General features: G+C 45.7%; 1 protein-coding gene across 2 annotated transcripts in view; it reads right to left on the reverse strand.

Annotated features, from left to right (window-relative positions):
• Nucleotides 1-1,930: 1,930 nt before the first annotated feature.
• LOC119436523 (uncharacterized) overlaps nucleotides 1,931-27,555 on the reverse strand; it is a 73,283-nt gene continuing 47,658 nt past the window's right edge. For both annotated transcript variants that reach the window (XM_049658368.1, XM_037703391.2), the window contains exons 13-15: nucleotides 15,604-15,731; nucleotides 10,756-10,953; nucleotides 1,931-2,309 (exon numbers count right to left, since the gene is read on the reverse strand). In XM_049658368.1, the coding sequence (XP_049514325.1) occupies nucleotides 2,028-2,309; nucleotides 10,756-10,953; nucleotides 15,604-15,731 (608 nt within the window). In that variant the 3' untranslated portion in view covers nucleotides 1,931-2,027. The remainder of the gene's footprint in view (nucleotides 2,310-10,755; nucleotides 10,954-15,603; nucleotides 15,732-27,555) is intronic.

Below are 27,555 nucleotides of genomic sequence, written 5' to 3' on the forward strand. Positions count from 1 at the left end.
AACGCTGCCAAGAAAAACAGTTGTTGCCTGACGAAGACAAGTTCCCTTGTTGAAACATCGGCTCCATCTTGAGAGTTCCCTTGTTCACCAACTGTTGATCACTTCACCTTCATCCTCCTGTGAACCTTTTGAGTGTCAATCTCGAAAGCCTACGAAGTTGTTCCTGATTGCGAGGATTTTCATGGTATCCTTCGCACCATTAGGTGCTGCTCGCCCATTTTATGACTCCACTGTAATTGGAAAGGTTAACAACATCTACACTATCAGTATTATCCAGGAGGTTGCTCTGATGTTTTACATAATATGACATGTGTAGCTAAGCAACACAGCTTTAACAAAATTTAAAATAGTGGAGGGTTTAGCACTTGTCAAGCCCCTCCAGTACACTGATAAATCCCTGATGAAACATACGTAATGGTGACACCAATGATATCACAAGCTCTATATACTGTAACTGACACAGAGATGCTGCAGAGTTCATCTGCAGAAAGCTTTTTGACTGCTGAATACTAAATTGGCACTAATCATTGCGACACGGAAGCAAACAGTCACATAATGTTTTAATGCAGTATCAAAAAGGAGGCTTGGCATCACCGTAGTTACACTTCACATACAAGGGCCACTGCACCACATGTTTCAATTTTTGTTTGAATTTTCAGATTACAAAATTTGTAGAATGTCCAGCAACATATTGCAAATAAATAGCATTTCATTTTTAAAGTCTGATAATGTGTTCGTCATCATCGTCAGCAGCAGCAGCAGCAGCCTATTTTTATGTCCACTGCAGGACGAAGGTCTCTACCAGCGATCTCCAATTACCCCTGTCTTGCACTAGCTGATTGCAACTTGCATCTGCAAATTTCCTTATTTCATCACCCCACCTAATTTTTTGCCGTCATCGACTGCACTTCCCTACCCTTGGCACCCATCCTGTAACTCTAATGGTTCATCGGTTCTTTACGCCGGTTCACCTTATGCATTAAATGGCCTGCCCAAGTCCATTTTTTCTCTTATTGTTAACTAGAATATCAGCTATCCCCATTTGCTCTCTGATCCACACTGCTCGCTTCCTGTCTCTTAATAGGGAGTTTTAGCATTGCGGAAAACAGCAAACGCAAGGAATTAGCGTCAGTGTTAGCGTTGCATGCTGCAAACTGCGCATGCGCAGAACGTAAACGTAGCCAGAATTCTTACGTAGAAACGCTATTTCTAGAATATAGCGTTCAACGCTAACGCACGCAAGGGATTCCGTACGTAGGGCAAGATGGCGGCGCCTGTTGAAGCGAGAGCCGTCCATTTCTGATCTATCGAGTCGTCGGCCTGCACTGTTCAGCTCATTTGTTCCCCACTAATGCTCGTGTTTGCTTTAGATTTGTGTGATGAGGCTTCGAGAGCGGCGTACAGGTGACAAATGGACGTTGTTTTCGATATACGTTCTCGATTAGCGGCGGAGAAGGCTTAACGAGAGGGTTTGCTCATGTTTGCTGTATCCGCCTCGAGATGGCGCCCAAGTGTATTTGCGTTAGCGTCAGCGTTTTCTCCGTTCCGCTATTCTTAAATGCTACCTTGTACCGCGCAGTGCTGCCTTTCTTTGCGTTAGTGTTGCGTCGCACGCTAACAACATCTAACACCCTAATGTCACGCCTAACATTTTTCGTTTCATCGCTTTTTGCACGGTCCTTAACTTGTTCTCGAGCTTCTTTGTTATCCTTGAAGTTTCTAAAGCCCCATATATTCGCACTGGCAGAATGCAATGATAATACGTTACTTAGACCAAAACTTAATTTGTTGCATTTTGGAAAAATACCCGGCACCCAGAGGGTTAAACAACAAAGAGAAGTGAATGCCTTTCATACTGTCAAGTATACATTGATACTATTCTGAAAAAAAAAAAAGAATTGTGCTGTTAAAAAAAGAAAGAAAGAAAAACTTCATGTTAACTTTAATTTATAGCAAGGCTTAACTTATACACAAATGCAAACACTGGAGAAATTCATTACAAGACACAAAATGCTGCTGAAGCACCATTATGACTGGTTGGCTTTGTGTGCAAGCAGCTTGTGCACCGATGTTTTCACAAGTCCTGACACAAAGTCGCTGTGATAGCAATGTGTCGCAAGGGCCTCCCCAAATAATTTAGCCAACTCCCCTCCAAGAACTGAAGTTTTCATCCACTGGGTGACATCAACAAGTAGCAATAGCTCCTGCTTCAGACACCGACTCGGCAGACTTGACAGGGCAAATACCAGTGCCAGAAGAATTTCACGTAGATCTTCCTCTGAGAGCTCCTTCGTCCTCTTCAGGCACTCCTGCAAGCAACCAATGGAGGTTACACTTTCACAACTCACACAGGCGCATATGGTTTTGTCTGTCTTAGCCCCAGCAAGACAAAGAGTCTCACTTACAACTAAAGATTACAAAAATTTGCACACTTCTCAATCCTGGTGTACTGTTGCTAGTTCCTGTTGCAAAACACATAGTAAAGTCCATTAAGTAATGCAGCATGCTACATGGTTCCTCAATTGCCATGTCACAAAAGCATTCATGGAATTTTCAAGCTAAGGTATCAACTACAATAGTGTATTTTAAGTGTGCAACCACATGCAGGGCCCATTGCTCAGGCATAATTTGTTTTACATCAGTGGCTCTTTTTTTTTCCCCTGCAGCTCATACACAAAAAAAAAAAAACAAAAACAAAACAAAAAACTCGTAAGACCTACTCAGTATCTAGCCCACAACTGCAAGTTCCAGTATGAAAAACACAACCAATACATCAAGGAGAACAAAGCAAACATGCTGATACTACACCTCTGACAAGGCAAATATATATTCATTCGTCAAAGTGCACAGAAAACACTTCCAGAAGGCACTAGATATGTTTCATATTGCACTAACTAATGCTGTACTCACTACACTATGAGTCCAAGAAAGTAATCTTTTTAGGACACAGCACAGAAGTAACACAGGAGTGCAAAGCCTTCAATGCTGGCTGACACGAATAGGTCATCGCACTTCAGTTTCGTTGCCTACGACACCAATATGTGCCACAAATGGGTCACCGGTCATCGTGGGTCACCGATGCACATGTACGGCAGCGATCGAATGTTTGAAAAATGTTTTTTTTTTTTCCACACAAAGCGCCACCTAGCATTGCTATGGAGGTACTGCAACTTTCCGTAACTTCTAGAAACAATTCTCATTGTGCTGCCACTCCTCAGCTTCCACCCAAACTGATTTATCACTGCTTTAAGATGGCTGCCACCATGGTAGTTTGGGTGTATTCCCACTTGGCCTAGTTTCCTGCCACGAACTGAGGCCCACTCTTGCGCACTTTATAATAGGCATGCTCACGCATTTCATTTTGACTTACAGGTGTCAAGAAAAGGGATTTGTATCTTACTTCTTATCACTCAAAGCGTTACCTCGAGATGCTTGCCCCCATGGCTCTCCCGTACTCACGCAATTACTTTGGTTACAGACGGGCACTCACAAGCTGGCAATAATGCCTTGCATGCATCTTTTTCTGTGAGACACGGGAGAATTGACAAAATCTCCTCTAGCAATCAAACAATTGATTACTGTAAGTTTCCCACTCACTTTGTTTTTCTGATGGGTATACACCACTGAGTTTGCATGCAGCTGCGCACATGGCATGGCATGCTTGCACTATGCATGGGCAATAAGTGTCTTGGAGCCGTATTATCGAACGTTCCACTTAATTTTCCTTTCTTCTGGCCCTTCATTGTTAGTTAAGACCCAGGTTGGTGGTTGGGGCAACACCGTAGATGCTGAGATCGCACCCTCGACGAGGCACATAATAAAAGTGGAACATTATACGGTATGGTTTAAAATACATGCCCTGATTGTGACAAACCCAATTAAAACATAAAATAGGTAGTGAATATTATTAGATTTGTACAAAAATTACTTATGCAACTTCATTCATGTAGTTAAAAATAAACCACGTTAAAACTGCACACTTTAAATAACAGTTTTTCACTTGTCTCTTAAAAAATTATTTCCTTCTTTTTTTCTCAATATAAGTCACTCTAAAGAATTTAATCTGCAATAAAATGTTCCCTTGGGGAGCCGCATTTCCCGAAAAGAATGTGACCCTCAAAGGGTTAAGAGGCACAAGGCACTGACATAAACTTGTGGAAGAGAGCATTAAAAATCCACAGACTTCAGTGATTCTTTTCTTCCTTTAAGGGGAGATACGGGGCTAAAATTGTGATTTTCGAAGAAAAACAGCATTTTCAAATTTTCGTTTGTTTGCGATTGCTAAACATATGAAGAAGCTTCTCAAGAAGTTTGGTTATCTCCACAATAGAAAAGATGAAAAATAGCTTTTTTTTAACTCGGTGATGGCACGCGTTTCCCATCGAAAGCACCTACGAATGCTGTTTTTAAGATGTGGCTGTAGAAGGGGAGAGGAGCCTAACGTGGAGTAAATTCACATGTTAGAAAGGTTGTTTTTCGTGCTTTCTAGTGATGGAAGACTTTCTGTTGAGAGTATTAAAAAACACGAAAAAAAAAAAAAAGAAAAGAAAGGCACATTTCGGGCCATCGCGAGCCCAGATTGCGGTCCAGACTGCCTGCAAAACCGAAACTGAAGCCTGGATTAGCGGAAATAAAACTCGAGACATTTCACTTTTCCCACCAGCAGGGCTTTGTTTTTGTGCCCAGCCTTGTTTTCGTTATTCAAAAGAAACATCCAAACAAGAAGAACATGGGGCAAAACAAAAACTAAGGCCAGCATCTTATGAGGCCAGGCAAGAGCGCTGGACAGCTCCAAAGCTTAAAAAAAAATAAAAAAATATTGCTACTATACGGGGGGACGCTTGGAAGTGAAGAAAGACGACGTGAGTTCGGACTGTGATCTCATCGCTCCCTAAGCCTCTCGCATCCATCATTTTCATTAATAAACGCATCTCACCGTAACAGTATTGGTAGAGGTGCTGGGTAACGAAGAGGAGTCCAGGACGAACGATCACGGAAGTGCAACATCTGAAACTACACCAAAGCCGCCGCCTGGCCGGACTACCACCGCTTCCAATGGAGATGATTCCTACCGGTGACAACGCGCTGTCTTTGTCTGGCGCTACGTGGCAACATCACATGGCGCCACGGACCTTCGCCGGAAAGGTCGGAGAAGACAATGAAGAGTGGCTGAACCACTACAGTCGGGTTAGTCGATACAACCGTTGGAATTCGGACACCCGGCTGACCAACGTGGCATTGTTTCTAGAAGGCACGGCGCTCGTGTGGTTTGAAAACCATGAAGAAACTCTAGCCACATGGGAAGACTTCGTGGGTGAAATAAAGAGCTGCTTTGGGGACCCATCTCTGAAGATGAAGCGCGCCGAGCAGACTTTGATGAAACATGCTCAAGTTCCAGGCGAGACTTGCACAATTTACACTGAAGAAATCTTGAAACTGTGCAAGTCTGTAGACCCTCGCATGAAAGAAGAAGACAAGGTTGGACATCTTCTGAAAGGGATTGCCGAGGACGTATACAACTTCCTCATAGGAAAGGACACCTTGGAGTCTGTAGCCGATGTGATCAAAGATTGTCGCACGTTTGAGACTCTGAAGGCTAGGCGCATTACACCTAAGTTTGGTAGACTCGCCAACGTCACAACCGTTGCGAGTGTTGACGTCGGTCCTATACCACCCTGCAATCTCGCGTCAACGATACAAATTGTACGCGAAGAACTTGATCGACGTGAAGCTGTTGCTACGACAAAAGCACGTGTCAGCGATGCCTATTTGCCTTACGACTCAACGTGTGCGTCCGTTCATGCCACGGGATATGACGATGCGCCTCGATCAAGAGCACCGGAACGACCAACCTACGATTTGCATCTTCACGATGGCCTGCAGAATGCCTTCAACCAACCAGATACCATGGCGTCATTGTGGGACGTTCATCATGAATACACGGAGCTTAGTGGAAGGTTTCGTGATGTGCGTGAGGCACCTGTGTGCTTCCAGTGATGTGTCCCTGGACATGTGGCTCGATTCTGCCCTGAGCGCCAGTGCAGACAACCACAGTTTTACGAGAATCCACCAGAGTCTCCTCGATGAAACAATCGGCCCGGTAGTGCTCGCTGGACAAGGGACACGTACTTCGAAAACAGCTTCCAGCAGAACTCCCGTGGTGACACGTTCATGGGCAACAACTACCGACAGAACACCCGCAATGACTCGCCCGCCTCCGTACGAAGCTTGACGCCCTCAACTGCACGCCGGCGCCGTTCTCCATCGCCTGGTCGCCGTGTCACTTCCCCACCGCCGGGAAACTAGGTGGTGCGGTCGATGGAGGTGAGGTCGCCGAACATTTGTCACAACACACACACATGCCTCCACCAGTTTCTATGATGCAGAACAAGGTTCACATCCTTGTAGACGGACTTCCGACGATGGCTTTGATAGACACTGGAGCAGCTGTTTCGGTTATGAGTTTAAATTTTAAATCACGGCTAGGACCCAAAGTGATGTTTTGCTTGGACAACTGTGCCACATTCCGTGCAGTGAGTGGGGAGTCGCTGCACCCTGTCAGGATGTGTGTTGCGAGTGTAGCTTTAGGCCACAGAGTGTTCAAGGTGGAATTTGCTGTTCTGACTAGCTCCATGCACGAACGTAATCTTGGGGATCGATTTTATACGAGAGTGCGGCGCCACTGTAGATTGCGGCGCTGGTGAAATTTTGTTATCCGCTTTTACTGAGTAGTCTCCGCACTGTCATGGAACCCTCGCCGTCACTGACAATATTTGCTTGCAGCCCCAGTCGTTGTCAAGAGTGCCCGTTGATACCCCTGCTGTAGACGCTGGAACGTTTGATGTCCTTGTGGAGCCGGTCCCCCTCAACTGCGCCAAGAAAAATGTGCTCGTGCCGCGTTGCGCCCTTTCTATTACTGATGGGCGATCCTCATTATGGGTGCTGAATTGTTCTAGTGAGCCTGTCGTGCTACCCAGTAGAATGCGGCTTGCCCTCTTCGAACAAAATGTGAGCAGTTGTATTGCAGCTTTAAGCAACGAGACAGTAGACCACGTGGCTGTCACTCACCCTACAGAGGACCAGTTTCTGGGTATGGTCAACAAGTCATTGCCGTCAGAGAAGCGCCGAGCCTTGGTCCACGTCCTGGCCAAGCATGCCACAGTCTTTGATTTTGCGCAGAGCGAGGAACAATTTAATGTGCCAGAGTCACGTACTCGTCACATGATTGACACGGGATCCACTCATCCTATCCGGCAGAAACCGTACCGTGTCTCACCTGAAGAGCGCAAAATCATTGCTCAACAGGTGGAAGAAATGCTAAAGAAGAAGGTCATTCAGAAGCACGGAGGAAGATTATTTAGGAGTAGAAACTCCCGTCAGCACGGGCGCTCGCGTGCGACCAGATAACGTCACATTAGTATGCGCCGATGGGGGCGCATGCAGTGGCGGCGCCTTGCGGCGTGTCATGCAAGCAGCAGCGAAAAAAGAAAAAAGAGCAGAAGCCCGGTGGTGCTGCTCCGGCGCGTTCTCTTCGGCGGCGCCCGTGTCTCCCGCTCGAAGCAGACGACACGGGCGTTCGCTTCAGCGTGCATGCCTTAACGTTGTTTTTGTGGGCTTTTAAGTGAAACAGCAACTGTTCTTGTCGGTGTCTGTTCGAGGGCCGTAATACTTACAGCACTGATACATGCAGTGTACCCTTGTTCGGAATTTGCTAGCCTAAGATGGGACGCAGGTGGGACGCACGAGTGCCCTCAGTAGAACTTGTGGAGGCGCGCGGCCGAACGGGAGTAACACACATGAGCGGTTGCCCTGGCAACCAAGACGGCAATTTTCTCAGCCGCCAGCATGATAGTGGCTCCGCAGGCTTGTGACATTTTCTGGTCGCCGCAACTGGCGGAGTTTCCACTCCTAAAGGTTTCTTGCTCCGTGTTCAGGAGTCATGCAGCCCTTGCGCTGCACCTATGATCCTTGTAATGAAGAAAGACGGTTCTTGGAGATTCTGTGTGGATTACCGACGTCTCACCTCTATCACCAAAAAGGATGTATACCCGCTTCCCAAGATCGATGACGTAATTGACTGCTTGCATTCTGCCTCGTATTTCTCCTCCGTGGATCTAAGGTCCGGTTATTGGCAAATTCCCATGCATTCGGATGACAAGGAGAAAACGGCCTTTGTAACCCCAGACGGTCTATTTGAATTCAATGTAATGCTGTTTGGGTTGTCTAACACCCCAGCCACGTTTGAGCTCTTCATGGATACTATTCTGCGTATTACATGTTTTATCGACAACAAGACGAAGCATGCAGCCAAATTTTCTTGAAATCTGTGTTCAAAAGTTCTGTGAACAGCAATTATGAGTCCAGACTGGATATGTGACCACGTGATCCCCTCGGTACTTTCCGAAAAACTGCAACAGAAAGAGCAAGCTGAAGAATTCCTGGACAACATTAAGAAGCTTACCCGCAAGCTGAAATCTGCATGCAACCTACACACAGCAGCCAATGCACACTGGTGCTGCGTGCGTTTGTTCTTTTAATGCGAAAGCATTATATTCCCCATTACACGAAAATTCGTTGTAATCGCTGTGACCGAAATATGGTACCAAAAATGGCCGACGCCGCAACAAGTAAATACATGTCAAAAAATGCTTGGATTGACGTCAAATTTCTCATGGAGGTTCCTGTAAACGAAGCAAATTAATGCCTTTGAAAAGAAAATGTAGCAAACTTTGGTCTGCGTGGGAATTGAACCCAGGCCTCCGGGGTGCGAGACCAAGCACGGTTCCCAGATGCCACAGCAGCTCCTTGGTTCTGGTTGACTAAAGGTGTGCCTAGTGTGTGCATCACTGCACACGTCATGTCGCAGCCATCTGGCAGACTACACGTATGGCCTAGTGCGTGCATCATTGGGCACGTGACGGCGCAGCCAATGGGGAGGAGGTGGCCCCATGTCATAAGTATATCAAATAAAAAGCAATGAATGTCCAGTTGAACGCCGCTGAGCGGTCCTTCAAGTTATGAACTCCTCATGGGCAAGCGAGCGCGTTGAGGTGCTTGGTGTGTTTTGATTTGGCCTAACTGAGATGCAGTCAAAACACAGGCCAAAGCTTGTGCGGACAAGGAACGCGTGGAAAAAAACATTTCACCAAAGGGACTGTAATGCTTTCACATTCCTGCACGTAAGCAGTCTGAAGTGTCTCTGGCAAATTTTTTTTGTTTTTTGCTTCACAAACCCACAAATTTCACAGATGGCGCTTGCAGCGCAATATAAACACCAATGGAGGGAAGGGAAAGTGTGCTGCAGTTCACATGCATCAACGTTGCAGGCGTCAAAGTCTCGGTCAATGCTGCAGTATAGTGGACTGCCGCCTCCGAAATCCGGTCCCTCGCCCATCGGCTACCTTCCGCTGCCACATGGAAGAAGCCGATGCAGCACTCCCGACAGGTTCACTGGTGGCCTACACCGATGCGAGCTGCACGGATATACAAGTGGTTACATCCACCGTGGTGCAAGGGCGCCCATCCATAAGTGCTAATTATGTGTACCGTCTGACAACTCCGGTACCATCGGTCAGTGCTGAGCTTTTGGCCATACGAGACGCAACAAACTTGGTAATAGCTGCTTCCACGTCGCCAGCACCGATTATAATAATATGCACTGACTCCACCTTGGCCATAAAGGAGATTCGGAAGGTTTACAATGCCCACCCTGTCGCAAACGAAATATACACCGAATGACTGCACAGATGCCTGGTCAGATTCGGACACAGTGGATCCCACGGGACACTATTTATGCTCACACAAGCTGACACCGCCACCCACAGTGAGCTGCCACTAGCTGTGGAAGCACGTTTCCCAAGTGAGCCCCAAGGCGATTTCCTCTACCGCAAGGAGATTCTCCGCCGCACCACACGAGAGTTAATCCCACCGTGTGGTTCAAACCTTCCAGGCGGCCTTACACGCCAGGAGGAGGTGGTGTTGCGGAGACTCCATGTGGGGGTGGCACTTACCCCATCGGTCACCTATGCCTGGCCACAACACCTCCATGGATCATTTGCAGATACCTGCCCATATTGCCCAGCTCGAGCGTCCTCGGCAACAATCAAACACCTGTTGTGGACATGCCCTGGTCTAAACCAGGTCCGACAGCGCTACCTGAAAACAGTGGGCCTTCATCCTACACGACCACCAAACTATGAATCATGGCTCTATGGAAGCAACCATCGAGCAATATTGCTGTTCATCGCTGAAACCGGCCTACATTGTTATATTTAATGGTTTATGCCGTTGGGCGAACTTTCGAAAAAAAAAAATGAGCCAGACGGAAAACTATTGGCATTTGTCAGCACCCAATTCAAGCATTAGCTGTTCATTCTCACAAAGTCACCATCGTGTAGTGGTTAGAATGCCCAGCTTGAAACCACAACATAATTGGTTTGCTCACATCTGCTGTTGGAAATTAAGGACCTACAATAAGCAAAACAAAAGTGTACCAGTACAATGGCTAAGTGAACCATCGTGCTGGCTTTCAGAACCGGAGGACAGAAGTTTGAAATGTGTGAAGAATGTTACCCTTACAATCACACTCTTGCAGTCTTCATCAGTGGTAGCCTACACTTAATCCTAAACCAGACGACATTAAAAAGGTCATGCTTTCAGGTCATTAGCATGAAATGCAGCTCAGATTCACTTGTGAAGGACCTTCCTTAAATTTCCTTAATGTAAATATTGCATTTAATGATGCATCGCACTCACCATGACAGTATTAGCAAAGCATGTGAACAGGTAGCTCCAGTTCCCTACGGCAACATAACTCTTGCAACCAATGAGGCACATCACAAGTTCCTGGATAAAAATGGCAGCAGACACACTATGGCCTGCATCAATATCCAGTGCTCTCCTGAGCTGAGCTGATAAAATCTCCCATTCCTCTGAAGTAGCCCCTGCAAGCCACTGAAAATAAATTTAAAAAAAGTTGCTGTACTAATCCAAACACATCTTGGACAGACTGCACAGCCATACACAAATGGATTGTTTTAATCATGCTAATTATCTGAATACATTCCTTCCATACTTCTGTGACTTACAGTTGTTGCTAGAACTTTGTACCAGCCCAGCAACACTTTTTTGGACACAGCAAATAAGCTATACCAGACACAAGCTAATGCTGTCTTGAACATGGGGGCCAAATACTCCCTTGCATGTAGCAAAGAATGTACGACATTGTTCTAAAGACTGCTCATACTTTCCTGCTGCATTTTGAAACCACCCTTCTTAGGTCAGTCTGCATGATAATGCCAGGGACACATTTTATGTATGTTAGCCAGATTCCCTGAATACGTCACAAGAAATCCTCACAAAATTCGATTTTATATTCTTTGATACTAACTTTTAAAGGGGCCCTAAAGCACTTTTTGAACATAGTAAAAAAAAAATGTTGTCGATCTGTGAATGAGGCGTCTGTGAACATGCGAGCGAAATATTATTTCACTGCATGCAGCAAGGAATTTACAATCTCGTGTCAAAAGCAGTGAACAGACGATTGCTCTCGCAACCACAATGTCCCCATCGAAAGCTGATCGAAAGCAGTTGGCCAACCAATGCTACTGGCTGATTTCGTGATCACAAGAACATTCTCAGTAATACATAATAGCTAATTTTGAGTTAAATAAATAAAAATATTTATCTGTGATCTCAAAAAAGACAGAAAAATAATTTCACTGTTGCAGTGCACACAGCTGCGTCTGCTGCGCTTGGCCGCCGTGATGGCAGCGGCGTGCTGCGCAGTGTAGTCTACCATGGCTACTATGGGTGCGACGATGAGCCCTTTCATCGCCCCGACACTCAACTTTTGGCTAGGGCTTTGCCCTTTTGGTTTCTCCGCTGTGCAGCTTCCAGCGCGCTAGTGGCAACAAAAAGAAAGAGAAAGCCGGGTATTGATACGATAACAGCACTTATAGTTGAAGGATTCGAAAAATTTTTTCAGCACGAGATTCATGGGACGACGTACTTTAATTTAATAGTGAGACTGTTGTATCATCAGTTCTGAAAATTTTTCAGGGCCCCTTTAAATGCTCCCTATTAAATCCATTTTGCAATCCAGGATAGTAAAATTATAATGCAATTCTAATCTTACTGTGACCCGTCGCGGGTCGCAGTAGGATCATAAAGCAATTATTCTTACGCGCAAGTGTACATGCCCCGTCTGTGAAATCGCCGAGATTATGCATGTCACCGTGAGGGAGGCGAGCGCCAGAGGAGGAAGGCGCCTGGAGGAGGAGAAGAGAATCGAGCGCTGGGGAAAGTACGGAGGAGCACACTGAGGCGTGTGGCAAAGCAACGTCACCTAGAGGAAAGTCTAGGTGGCGTTGAGTGAAGTGCGGAAGGAGAAACGAGGCGAAGCGTCCCAGAAGAAGAGAGTAGGTGGAGGGTAGGCGGAGGTGCGCTGGGTTGACCCCCTTTGGCAGTTGGTACGCGTTTGTGTGCTCTATGGACGCACCGCGTTCGTCTCGTGATCGAGAGGCCGAGCATTGAGCGAGAAGGACGGAGCAGCTACGCAAGCGGCGGCAGGCCGTGCGCGAGTCGACTGACCCCGAAGCCATCGCCAAGCGCCAGGCATGAGCTGAACAAGTCCGGCAAAAGGCACGGACTTTACATGCCCAGGAGACTCCTGAGGAATGTGCTAGGTGGCTTGCGACAATGCAGGTGTATCAGGCAAGACAACATAGCTTAGAAGCTCCTCAACAGCATGAAGCCCGTTTGAAAGCCCATCGCAGTGTCTTGTGTGAAGCCTGGAAGCGCAAGACCGAACAGAATGCCCAGTTCCACAGGTGCTACCAAAATCCTTAAAAGGGATTTCAACAATAACCCGTTTGGGTACGTGTGCTCTGTGTGTGATTGTCTCTGGCACCAGCAGTCAATGTCAATGCCATTGACATAGCACCCATACACTTGTGCGTAACCCACGTTCAGTGAAACGCCACTAATTTTTTTTTTCTTTGCAAGATGGGAAAACAAGGAAAGGTGGAGTGCTGCTTGCTCAGTAGGTCCTCGGGTACTTTTAAGACATAATTTCAATGACGAAAGAAAGAACTTCGTATTTTCAAGTGCCCCATTTTTACTGTGACTCGTTAAAACCATTTTGTGACATCAGAGAGTGAGCCCATAACACAACTTTTCTTTATCTGGAATGAAGTGCAGTTGTGAAACAGTGCTAGAACATCCACTTCAGACTAATGAGGCTCTTGGTTCTCTACACAAATTTGTGAAATGTTTTCGTTCTTTATTTTAGTTTCTGAAGCTTCGACCATGATGATGCAAGTGTTACACGGGGCCGTGATGTTACAAGGAAGCATGATGATAGGGGGATATCTGGATACGGAGCTCATAACTGCTTAGCACAGTAAAACATGGTAGTACTTGGCAGCTACAACTGTTTCAAAACTTCTTTCACACCTGAGTGTGAGTCTTTATTTCAGACATGCATACATAGGTACATGTCTGAGGAGAAGGGGACAAAAGCCGCTAAGTCAGGCTTGACGGTGTTCCCTTCCCCATGTATACAACAGTACAATGGTACACACACTAACATTGACAGCACAGGACAAAGCTATTTACAGGGAAGACTTAAAACAAAGAAGTACACGCGGTGCAGCATAAGATGAACCATACAACAAAAACAATAACATCTCACTGCCGATATTCAATACAATTTAGAGAGAAATAGTGGCAGGGCAATGCACAGAAAAAATTTGCGAAAGATGTTTCGAAGGGAATTATAAGAAATGTCACAGATCGAGGTGTCAAATAAGCCGCACCAGTATAGCAAAGAAGTTAAAGTATATTTTAGAGTTTGAAAAACCGTAGTTTGTACGCGGGTGTGACACAGACCTGTAGTCATGGTCTACTCATACCCATACAATAGAAATATGGTTCACATATGAGTCATACAAGAGAATATGTGAACCAACTTCAAAATGATAAGTATCCAAGACCCTGAAGATACAAATTCTTTCACATTGGAGAACATTTCAGACATATAGTCAAACCTCCATTTAAAGAACACGAATATAGCTAATTATCTGATATAACGAAGTAAATCTAAAATGTTTCTAGCTGATATCAGGGTGTGGCGAATATATGCTTCTAACGAATATTGGATGTAAGGTATTTTTGTAAGAGATCTGACTGTTATAATGAGGTTCAATTGTACTAACAATGACGGCTTAGTATGAGCTGAGACAATGAAGAAAAATAAACTAACTAATTTAATTACTTGACATATGATTCTGCTGGATATGCTTTGTCAAATGAGATTCCTTAACACTGCTATTGCCACATGCTCATACCTGAAAGGCAAAGCAGCTCATCTTTTAAATTACCAAAGGTTGTACGATAAATTTATCATTACACTGCTTTCACTTTTGACATACTAAAGTGCTCCTGTAGAGCTGTGGCTTGCAGTTATGGCTATTTTTGGTGTTTTACTTGCCTATTATCATTTCCTTTTCTTCTTTTTTATCAGGCCACACTGTACAATCAATCATAAAATACATTCAGTGTGCTGTAACTGAAGGAATATAATAGCACTGCTCAGTTATTCCAGGAAAATCGATGAAGTTAGTTTGCCTTGCCTGAGGAATTAAAAATGAAATGAGAAGGCTCTTTTCTCAGAACAGAATCAGGGTGAAAAGGATACAGCCATGGTGCAAGCAGTTCCCAAAAAATCTGGCAGACTCAACCATCATTGACAAATACGTAATGCGAAACATAGCACAAATCGTTACAGCACGAGATGTTGACACACGCTGAGCAGGTAGGGCCAGAGCAGCCCAAGATGGACTTTGCCATTTTCCTATTGCATAGTGTTTTAAGACAATGAAGCGAAACTGCAGCAAAATTGAGCTGATAGGGCCCTAGTGGCTCGAGACATGCTTTCTCGTTTTGCTACTGCCTAGAGTTTTAAAACGCTGAGGGGGAACCGAGCTAGCGAATAGCTCATTCGCAGCTAATACAATAACGGTCAAAAGAGTGCGACGCCGGAATATGATGCCACCAGAGTGAAACTTGACATTCACTTAGCACCACGCATCAAGGCCGTGCATCAACACCACTCACACTCAACGTGCTTGGCTGGTTCTCCCTCGTCGTTTCACGAGTGGCCACCAACCAAAGCGCTTTGTCAGCTACTTCCCTTCCTCGGCTACAGATGGCAGTAGTTGTCTGCTCATTCACCCACCAAAATGGCAAGACGAGATAGCAACAAACTGGCTTAACTCATAGAAGAATGCTTCGTATTAAAAGGAGAGTTTAAATAAATCAATACTGTTGCAAATGACACTATACTGTTCGTTAACTTCTTCGAGTTTGTACAGTTCGAATAAAAACTTTAGTGTGTCAAACCTCAGTACAGCATACACTGGTTTCCACTGCATCAGATTTATTATGCAATATATCAAAATTATTTGAAAACCATGACCTAACCAATGCACAATCTTTATCACTCTAACCTGCCTAGTGTTATTTAGTAAAAGATGAAAAAAAAAAAGCCCAATTAAAATGTAAAACACAGATGATATGTAAAAGTCTGGCCACAGTACTTACAAGACAGAAGTGTGGCATCAACAGCTCAGTAAGAGAACACTCGGGAAACTGAGAGGCAACTTTCTGGCACTCGTTTCTCCATTTTTTCGCATCTAACAGCACCAATTCCTCTCGTTGAATGGGCACACCTGGTTTGACAACAAGCACACATAATAATGGAACACTTAATTTCTTGCACAAAAAAAAAAAAAGAAGATACAACAAGCACTTTTGAAAAATAGAAAGTACAGCAAAGGTTACCCCACTAGTATTTATGTTGCATAATAAATATCAGACAAGCTACTGGAATTTGCTTTTCACATGGTGTGATTTGCTTCTAAAGATTTCAATCTGTGGCAAAAACAAAAAAGGGTGAAAATAAAAATGAGGCTGTGACATTGTTCAAGCCTTTAATTTAAATCAAATAGTAACTCACTGAATATTTTTCGTCAACTTCTGGCTTTCTGGTTGGACATGAACTAACAAATACCCAAACCTGCTTATACTGAACCCAGATGTTCATAACATTTGCCATACAAAGCAGGAAAAGCATGAACTCAAATATCCGATGTGAAAGTACAGGACTTCTGCTCGCCCGTATTAAGCCTCAATTCATTATTGCATTGATTGCAATATTGCATTATTGCACTTTGAGTGACTTATCTGGGAAGGGCATGTTCCATAATACACTATCCAAAGTCAGACCTAGAAACAATGTATGTAACAAACATTCCAAATTTAAGAAAAAAGAAGTGTGAACAAATGTTCTCAGAAACACAAGAGAAAATTGTTTGTGCAATATAAAAATTATGCTCTCAATAACAATAATAACAATAACTGATAAGGCACCAAACCAGAGGCTGACAATGAGAACTACTCTAAACTATGAATAATAGCTATAGTGTTCTAAAGCTTCCTTCATGTATAAATTCAAACAAGACAAAAGGTACACAAGAAGGTGGAGACTTCAAGTAACAAACCATGGGCAACCAAGAAAAGCATCAGCCTGGAGCTAACGTTTCGACAAGGAGACTCACTCACATCAGGGCAACCACTGCTTTTCTTGGCAGCGTTTCTATATGTAGCTCACTCTGCTTCACCCCAATGGGCAAGACACATAAGCAGATACACAAGAATAAAGTGAGAGTTAGGGAACTTGAGATGTTAAAAAGGAGGGATTAATCATTATAGTGAGTGGGGTGAAGAGGTGAAAAATCTGCTGCAAGTCCTCCTAAGAGGTGGGGATCAAAAAAATAATAGTAATAATGGTAAAGAACTCTGATGTGTAAGTAGCAGTGTCAATCTGGAAGGCTTGTTTCTAAAAAGCAGGAGGTATGCAGAGATAACCGAGAGAGTTGTATCAAAACGTATCCAGTTAAGAGTACAATGTTCCAATAGGAAAAGAAATCAATAAGTAAAAAATATAGTCGAACGCCTCTACAGTGAACGCATCCTCAACAAAATGACCTGTGTAACGAGGGAATAATTATATCCTGACAGAATTCCCATCTTTCATGTGTATTGTGAATGCCTCTAAACAAAGGCCACTACAATGACTGTGCCTATACAACGAAGGAATTTAGGCATCCCCAAAGGCAGAATTGTTGCTTTACAACAAACACCACGTACACTGGTGCCGCCACTGCCATCCGCAGGTGCCATTGAGCTGCGCTTAGCGCTAGCAGTAATGGCAACACCAGCGATGCACTTGGAGAGTGTCCGTATGTCAGCTAGTGTGAAGGCCTGCCGCACTGCTCCAGAAATTGCTAAACTCATACGCTGCTAGTTGTAACACAGCAGTGGGTGCGATGGGTGATGAACAAGTCACAATTAATGACGATGCAATGACCTAATCGTAACGGACGACCGACGTCTTTAAAGCCATCTGGGCAGAAAGGATGTGAATGTCAATGCAGGCAACCGTGATGAAGAGCTGTAAACAGACCAAGAATTTTGACGGGAAGGGAGGCAACAGCGACATTCAACACTCTGCATCTTTATACCATGCGTATCTCCCACGTTTTGCCAAGCTGCATGCCCTGAACCTCGGCACAATAAGGCCGGTTGCAGTCGCAAATTTTTTTGTGCCCACTTCATCCAATGGAATGTGCAACTTATTTCACTAAGACTCTTTTGAATTCATGTTAAATAAAGGCTTCTCTTACTGAGCATCCTTAGATTGCACTATTATGAGTGCTGTGGTGCACAATCTTTACAACAAAGTGAGCTGTACAATGAATGATTTATAAGGTCCCAAGCACTTCGATATAAAGGCGTTTGAGACTTTAACATCTGGTTGAAGAGAGAGAAAGTAGACTGACCAAATATAACTATTAGGTGCCAAAAAAAGACACTAACATTATAAGAGAGATGACAATAGATTCAAATATAAATTAGTAAAAAAAAAGCATGCTTAATAAAGCAATAAAAGATTAAAAAATGGGGGATATGGGGGGGATATGATTAGCTCTGTTCTCACCAGGTGTAAGACTGCAAAAACTTAAATGCTGCTGCTTCAATTCTAGCCGATAGTATTTTAACAAATGAATTCCAGAGTTCCCTTTAAAACATTAATCAGTATTGGTTGCAGCGTGTTGAACTTGCAGATGCGATATGGCTCTATAATTTTTGCCGCTGGAAGAACAAAAGTTTGACTGTAGAATATAAAGTTACAGCATAAGTTCCTCGACTGGGACCTGACAGGTTGAAATGTTCAGTGATCGCTTTGGGAAGGTTCCCGATTGTATCTGTATGTCTGTTTAATCTAATATTACATTAACATTATTGTTCAGTAAACAGGCATCATACAGATTCAGCCAAAGAATGTTGCAAAGATTAGTCACAGCAAACCTGGATTATGAAAAATCATTTTCCAGATAAAAAAAAAAGAGAGAGAGAGAGGTTGTAGCACATAAGGCAGCTGCTCCCAAGTCATGACTGGGAGCTTGTCAATATCCTTGAATAGGAAAGTAAACGATCAGAGCAATCTACCAGAACCGACCTTTAGGACTGAAACTTTGACAATAACAAAAATGCTTCAGAAGAAGCTAGGGCCTGCAATACGAGTGATGGTATAAAAACTGATAATTCATAACATTAAAAGACAGGAAGATGGTGGTATAGATTTGAGAGAAAAGGTGTAGCTGATATTTCAGTTGAGAATAAGAGGAAGAAGTGGAGTTGGGCAGGTCATGTAACCCATAGAGCAGATAACTGGTGGTCAGTTAGAACAACAGAATGAGTGTCAAAAGCAGAAAAATGCAGTTGAGGGTGGCAAAGGACTAAGTAGTGTGGCAAGATTAGGAAATATGCAACCATAGGATGGAGTCAGCTGATGCAAAGCAGGGGTAATTGGAGACTGCAGGGAGAGGGTCAATCAACCAATCAATCAATCAATCAATCTTTATTTTATGAGAGCCCTAGAACAACCAGGGGTCTGGATACTGAAACACACAGACATAAAAAAAAAGGTAACCAACTACGGACCAAAAGTTATCCGATAAGAAATAGAATGGATAAAAATAAGAATAGAACAGGATAAGAATAGAAAGATAAAAATAAAACAGGATAAACAGGTACATAGTCAGCAAAAATACAGCAATAAGACAAAATTGATACATAATAATAATATTGTTACAGGTAACTCTCCGTGAAAAGAGGGTTTATTCGGACGCAACCGACGGTCTTGGGCGCCAGCCGAGGTTCTGCTATCGCTAGGAGAACGTCTTCCTCTTCTGCCCCCCTCGTACTCCGTGTCCCACTACTGCTTGTGGCACATACCCAAATCATACAAGGCTTTCGCGCTTGTAACACATCCCCCCACGTAGACGAAGCCCACCGGGCAAGTCAAACAGCATCTCGAGTGGTGCAGGGCTTCAAGCGGGCAACATGAGTCACTTCAGTCTTTGAAGACCGTCGACCATTTGAAAGGAGACGTGCTATGCGGTATGTCAATTCGCTTATACGATCTAACACAACGTAAGGTCCAACATAGTGCGCCAGTAGTTTTTCGCACAACCCACGTTTTCTGGTAGGCGTCCACATCCACACTAAGTCACCGGGATCATATGTGACGTGTCGGTGTCGGCGGTCGTAACGTGCCTTCGAGCGATCTTGTGAAGCAAGAGTGCGCAAATAAGCAAGGCGGCGGGCTTCTTCTGCACGACAGATTGTCTCCGATATGCAGGCATCATCGTGGTTCAGAAATGGGAAGATCGTATCGAGGGTATAACGTGGCGGCCGAGCGTAAAGAAGAAAGAAGGGGCTGTAGCCGGTAGTTTCGTGCTGGGCGGTGTTAAATGCATAAGTTACGAAAGGTAGAACGCTGTCCCAGTTCTTATGATCCGTCGACACGTACATGGACAACATGTTCGTGAGAGTTCTGTTGGTGCGTTCCGTAAGGCCGTTTGTTTGTGGATGGTACGGCGTAGAGTGTCGAAAACTTGAACAACACAGGCGAAGCATCTCTTCAACCACATCTGCAGTAAACTGGCGCCCGCGATCGCTAATAACGACTTTAGGAGGCCCGTGTCGAAGGATGATAAAACGTAGTAAGAAAACGCACACGTCGGCTGCAGTAGCCGATGGTATTGCGGCCGTCTCACAGTAGCGTGTCAGGTGGTCAGTGCACACTACGATCCAACGATTTCCACTGGAGGACCGTGGAAACGGGCCGAGAAGGTCGATCCCGACTTGCTCGAATGGAGTCCTTGGGGGTGGCACAGGGTGTAATCTACCAGGAGGAGTACTTGTGGGACGTTTGCGACGTTGACATTCGTTGCAGCTAGACACGTACTGCCGCGTCGTCTGACGCATATTAGGCCAATAAAATCTTTCTTGAAGACGGCACAGCGTTCTAGCTGCTCCCAAATGACCGGAGGTTGGTTCGTCATGCATAGCCCGCAAGATGGAAGTGCGTAGACTTTTCGGGACCACCAGTAGATATCGTGAGCCTGTGGGAGAATAGTTCTTCTTGTACAGAAGCCCATCACGTGTGCAATAACGATTGGCTGCTGATTTCTGTTTGGCAGCAAGCAGTTTTAAAGTGTCGTCGTTTTGCTGCTCAGTCTTAAAGGTATTGAGATCAGGAAATGCTGGCTCCAAGGCTACGATGTAGTGGTCAAAGTTGTCCGCGTCACAGTCCGTCGTGGGAAGCGGTAGCCGCGACAGGCAGTCGGCGTCGGAGTGCCGTCGACCGCTTTTATAGGAAACGGTGAAGTCGTACTCCTGTAGACGGAGTGTCCAACGTGCAAGCCTACCGGATGGATCGCGCAGATTGACGAGCCAGCACAGCGAGTGATGGTCTGTGACGATGGTGAAAGGGCGTCCGTACAAGTATGACCGAAAGCGCTGTACTGCGAAAATCACCGCGAGACATTCTTGTTCTGTGACGGTGTAATTGCGCTCGGGCTTGCTCAGAGAGCGACTGGCGTACGCTACGACGTGTTCTTTGGTGTCGAAGCGTTGAATAAGAACTGCGCCGACACCAATACCGCTAGCATCCGTGTGCAGTTCAGTGGGAGCCAAGGGATCGAAGTGTTTGAGAACTGGATGGGACGTCAAACGGAACTTCAATTCACGAAAAGCACACGCACATTCTGGGGTCCAGTCAAATTGAACGCCTTTCTGAAGCAGACACGTCAATGGATGCGCGATGTGAGCAAATCCGGGAATAAACCGACGGAAGTATGAGCACAGGCCCAAGAAGCTTCGTAGCTCTTTTACTGAGCGAGGTTGCTGAAAGGCTTCGACCGCAGCAGTTTTTGCTGGATCAGGTCTTATGCCCTCTTTGTCCACTAGGTGGCCTAGAACTAGTGTTTGGCGTTCTCCAAAGCGACATTTCTTGGAGTTTAGTACCAAGCGTGCTTTGCCTAGGCACTCTAGTACAAGATTGAGGCGAGCGTTGTGTTCACTAAACGTGCGTCCGAAAATCACGACATCATCCAAATAACACATGCAGACTTCCCACTTCAAACCACGCAGAATGTTGTCCATGAAGCGCTCAAAAGTTGCAGGTGCGTTACACAGCCCAAACGGCATCACATTAAATTCGAAAAGTCCGTCGGGTGTCACGAATGCCGTTTTTTCCTTGTCTGCCTTGTGCATCGGAATCTGCCAGTATCCGGACCGCAAGTCTACACTCGAAAAGTACGAGGCCGAAGAAAGGCAATCTAAAGCATCATCAATCCGTGGCAAAGGGTATACGTCTTTCTTAGTAACGGCGTTGAGGCGGCGGTAATCAACGCAAAATCGCCATGTGCCATCTTTCTTTTTAACTAGAATTACTGGGGCTGCCCACGGACTACTCGATTCTTGGATAACGTTTTTCTTCAGCATGTCACGGACTTGGTCATTGATCACCTTGCGCTCCGAAGGTGACACCCGGTATGGCTTTTGTCGCAGAGGCTGGTGAGATCCCGTGTCTATGCGATGCTGTACACGAGAAGGGGGAATGGATGGTGGAGCCTCTTGCTGGGAAAAGTCGAATACCGCGAAGTGTTTTCGTAGAATATTTGCCAGTTCCTGACGTTTGTTAGTGCTGAGCGATTTGTTTATCATAGCCATCATCAAAGTGTCCGTGGCGCATGCATCCGACTGGGACTCATCCGTGGCATCGGGGGCTTCTGCAAGGATGGCGAGCGCCAATACTTGATGTTCACGAATAGCCGCAAGTTTCAGACCCTCCGGTAGTATTGTGGGTTCGTTGGAGCAATTTATCGTCCATAATACAGTACGCCCGCCGATAACCGACAGCGTACAATAGGGCACCAGAACATTCTTCTTCAGGCAACTAAGGTGAATGGGCTCTACGGTAGCTTCAAATGTTCTGTCGGTTGCAGGAGAACAGGCGACTGGGACACATTTGGCAGACAGCGGCGGTACGATGGTATCTGCGGACACACAAAGGGCACATTCGTAACACGGCGGGTGTTCCACAAAGACGGTCGGAAGGCTCGAATCTACAGTAATTTCTCCCGTTCGGCAATCGACATTGGCACCACACAGCTTAAGAAAATCGAGGCCCAGAATTACGTCATGCGTAGCATGAGGTAAAACTACAAACTCCGCGTTAAACGTTTCACAACCCAAGCTAACTGTTGCACTGCACACACCTACAGGGTACAATAGTTCTCCACTCACTCCACGAAACACATCGGCACGGTCCCACGAAAACAGCACTTTTCGTCCTAGCAGGCGTTTGAATGCGTGGCTCATTACGGAAACGGTCGCTCCAGTGTCTACTAAGGCCATCGTTGAGACGCCGTCTACACGTACACAAATCTTATTTTTAAGCATGCAAATTGGCGGAGGTATTTCTGTCATAATCGAAGACTGTCCAGCGGCCTCACCTCCAACGGCCGCGCTGACTAGTTTTCCGGCGAAGGCGACGGGTAGCGGCGCCGGGGAGACGGTGACCGGCTTACGCGAGGAGCAGAAGGTGGTGTCAAGCTCCGATCGGAAGCCGGTGAACGGTTTCGCAGTGTTCCCAGGTTCTCATTGGACATCCCGCGTGGATATGTGTACGCACCGCCAACACGTTGCTGGCCAGATGTTGTTGATCGGTCGTACCTTGGCGGCTGGCGGCGTTGTGGGGCCACGTTGCAGTACCTGGCGATGTGGCCCTCGATACCACAGTTGTAGCACAAGGGCAGAGGACGTTCGACGAAATGCCGCTCCAAGCGCTCAGCCGGCAGAGGTTGTCGAACAGGGTACAGCACCCCAGTACGTTGAACAGGAGCCGTTCGCCTCTGTGCATCACGGCTGGAGTGAAAGCGTTGCCCATACCGCTGCTTTGACGGAAACGTCTCCAGATGTGGCCACGTCGTTCCAGCCACATCGACGTCCGTGACACACACAGACGGTGGCAAAGTAGCGCATGGTGCTGTGGGCGCCGAGTGATACACTGGGTACGTAGCCGGCGGTTGAGCTGTGTTGCACACTAGTTCATTGTGTCGCCGCAGTTCTTCGCGTACTATTTCCCGGATTGTAGAGGCAAGGTCGGTGGATGGACTGGTATCGACGCTGGCGACAGTTGTCACGTTTGCCAGTCGTCCAAGTTTGGGTGCAATGCGACGGGTCTTCAACGTCTCAAATGTACGGCAGTGACGCAAGACATCTGAGACGGACGTGAGGTCTTCTCTCCCTATCAGAAAATTATAGACGTCTTCTGCGATGCCTTTCAGAAGATGTCCGACTCGGTCGTCCTCAGACATCCGTGGGTTTATGATCTTGCACAACTTGAGTACTTCTTCTATGTAGGTTGTGCATGTCTCTGTTGGAGTTTGAGCTCTTTGGGCAAGTGTTCTCTCGGCGCGTTTCTTTTTGGCATCAGTGTCGCCAAAACACTTCCCTATTTCTTCAACAAAGAGTTCCCATGTTGTTAAGGACTCTTCGTGGTTCTCGAACCACATCAATGCGGTTTCTCTCAAAAATAAGACTACGTTGTCAAGCTTCGTGAGCGAGTTCCAGTGGTTATATCGGCTCACCCGATTGTAGTGCGTAAGCCACTCGTCCACGTCTTCTCCCGCTCTTCCCGCGAACGAGCGTGGTTCCATGTAATGGTGGGCAAGGGCAACTGGCGTTGACCTTTGCGTGGTTGCAACTGGCTCCGGGTCTGGTCCTCCGTTCTGTGGCATGATGAATGTTGTCGGCGAGAGACCGGCTAGACGGCGGCTCCGGCGAAGTTCAAGCGGTTGCGACTCCGTAGTACGGCGACGTCGTGTACCCAGCACCTCCACCACTCTGTTACAGGTAACTCTCCGTGAAAAGAGGGTTTATTCGGACGCAACCGACGGTCTTGGGCGCCAGCCGAGGTTCTGCTATCGCTAGGAGAACGTCTTCCTCTTCTGCCCCCCTCGTACTCCGTGTCCCACTACTGCTTGTGGCACATACCCAAATCATACAAGGCTTTCGCGCTTGTAACAATATGAATTCGTTCACTCATTCACAAGCCTCACAGGCTCCAAAATGAGTATTATGTGATGGAGAGCAAACAAAATATAAGCGATAATATCTTCATACAAGAAATAAGTTGTACAATAGTTAGCAAGGACTAGAATGAAGTAAAGGAAAAAGGAAACTAAAAGACTATAAAAGATTATGGAAATATGGTAGTAGTTACTCTTGATCTAAACTTCACAGGGTCGTGAATGTCAACAATATTGTCAGGAAGACCATTACATAGTTTAATGGCCTGTAGCAGGGCTGACAAATTAAATGATTTTGTTTGCTTGAAGATGCACTTGAAACTACGTTGATTGTGTAAGTGACACAAAATACAAGGTGGTTGGGAGAGGGGTAGGGTACATGAATGAAGACTGGAAGTTATCTTATGCAGTGGATTAAGGCCAATGTTTCCGTGTGAATTGAAAGAAGGTATTGACTAAGACATTATGTTAGTAATATTGGACTACCATGCTGCAGTTCTTGGCAATGAAATGCACAGCACAGTTTTGAACTGCTTCAAGTGTACAGTAGAACCCCGCTGTTACGTTTTTCACGGGACCGTAAAAAAAAACGTAAGAGCCGGGAAACGCAAGAGCCAGGAAACAGGAAAAATTGAGAAATGGGAGTAGTGTTGAACTGCACACAATATTATTTTAATTCTTACGTGCGACAAAAAGTAGTTTCGCCCGACAGCCGAAGTATCGATTGCGATGAGCTATACAAAGTAAGAATAGTAGTTTTATCGTCTGTATAAACTTGTAAACATTCGGTTATTAACTAATTAACAAACATGGTGTCATCGCCCACAGGCAAACATGAACACATCACACTCGATGAGCGCGGACACACGCAGTTAAGCGCCGCTGCAGAAGCGAGCGAAGTGACCTTCGTGCTGTTGTCTATGGCTTCAACCCAAACTGAGCGTCGAGAACACGCAGCACGCACAAAGCCACGAGCCGCCGACGCACCTACACTGCGTAGAATCTGCCCCCACGCAGATCGCTTTCAAGATACGGTCCGCGGGACCGCGCGCGCGCCGCCGCGTAGTATGATGCCAGAGCACAACGCTGCCCGCTACCCCCCGGCCCCCCCCCCCCCCTCGCTGGTGCCTCGAGCGCAACGGAAGGAGGCGCGCTTCCTCCCTGCTTTTCTTTCGCGTGCGAGACGCAGTCGTCGGCTCCCCTCGCACGCTTTCACTCGCACATTCAGCATACGGCCGCGCGGCTTCCCTCGCACGCTTTCACTCGCACATACAGCATACGGCGCCGCGCGCCGTATGCTGTATGTGCGAGTGAAAGCGTGCGAGGGGAGCCGACGACTGCGTCTCGCGCGCGAAAGAAAGCATACGGCGCGCGGCGACGGCGTTATCGCCCTTGGACTTTATACGAAACATCTATGAGCCAAAACCAATTTTAGGGCCGCAACGCGTCATAGACACCATCTTTAGATAGCAAAAACGAATCTCAAAGGCCATACTTTTGCTGACGGAAACCGAAAATACGTAATAAATGTCGCCCCCAGCACTTTGGGCGGCCAATGCCATCGTCAAGCAACCAAGCCAAGCGACATGAAAAGTCAAAATGGCCGCTCGGGCCGGCGCGGTGTGGCAGTTCGCAACGTATGATGCGGGAACGGTCCCACAGTTGCGACGTAGCAGCGGGGTTACCAATGCATTGGGTTCTATGGGAGCTGTGCCGGGACCGGCCGAAAACGACGTAACAGCTGGGAAAACGCAGCACCCGGGAACGTAACAGCGGGGTTCTACTGTATTAGGTAGTCCTGGAACACAGACCAGATGGCCAGTGCATATTCAAGATGAAGACGAAGAAATGTTTGATGTGCAATTTAACAGATCAAAGTAGGGGTTCCATGAAGGTTAGGTTTACCTATCTATTTTATCTACATGAAGCTTCTGGGACAGGCTTGGTGTTCGATGCATGCCAAGATATGGGATGTCGCATGAGATGAGTCACAATTACTAAGTGAGTAGTTGTGAATAGAAAAGTGCTGTCTGAGGGTGAAGGTCATTGCTTTACATTTTTTCATATTAAATTACATTTGTCAGTGTGAACACAAGTAGGTTATAGGATCAAGATCATTTTGGAGAGCGAGGTGGTCAGCAGTTGAATAGATTTTACAATACATTATGCAGCCGTCAGTGAAGAGTTGATTGTTAGAGAAGATAGGAGATGGTAGGTCATTAACGTAAATAAGAAACAACAGCATACCTATAATGCTAACTTGGGGAACACGTTGATGTTAGATCTCTGAGAGGAAATGAGAAGAAATCAACAGTAAACTACTGTAAGAATTAATGATTTCTCAACCATGATGATGCTTTGAGGAATTCATGCTTAGCTAGGATAGTTTAGCTATTAATCGAGAGTGAGCAACGCAACTGAAACCTTTTGAAATATCAATAAATATGATACAAACATCTAGATTCTCATCAATCTACATAAATATGTCATTAGTAAATTCTATGATTTGCGGTTCACAAGAAAAGCCTTTTCTAAAGCTAAGTTGATTTTGATGGAAAAAGTTGCTCTTGAAGTTCTGAGCAATGTCAGAGGCAATTACATCTTCGAGAAGTTGGCGTGCGACACTAATTAACAATATTGGGAGGTAGTGGTAAAGTTTTTATTGCTGGATTTAAGTAGTGGCCAGTATAACCACTTTACAACTTTTCTATTCATGTGGTATTTCTCCAGTTTATAAAGATTGCTTTTCTGAAAAAGGTGACAACGATTGACACTAGAAACAGAAGCAGTATATTTTAGGATGTTAGACTTATTCTCATCTATCCCTGCACATGATGACTCTTTAAGGTCGCTGATTAATGATGAGAAACCCCTGCATGTAATCACAATGCACTCATGCACCTGCAGTTTACTTCCTCTGTGGAAGGTATGCTTGGAAGATCTTTGTAAAAACGTCAGTCAAATATTATTGAAAACAAGTAGACGTTTTTTTGTGGTAACTATGGTAACTAGGCACCACAATACCCATCCATTGATCTGGATATTT

The sequence above is a fragment of the Dermacentor silvarum genome, chromosome 1 (genome assembly GCF_013339745.2).
Source record: "Dermacentor silvarum isolate Dsil-2018 chromosome 1, BIME_Dsil_1.4, whole genome shotgun sequence".
Lineage (NCBI taxonomy): Eukaryota > Metazoa > Arthropoda > Arachnida > Ixodida > Ixodidae > Dermacentor > Dermacentor silvarum.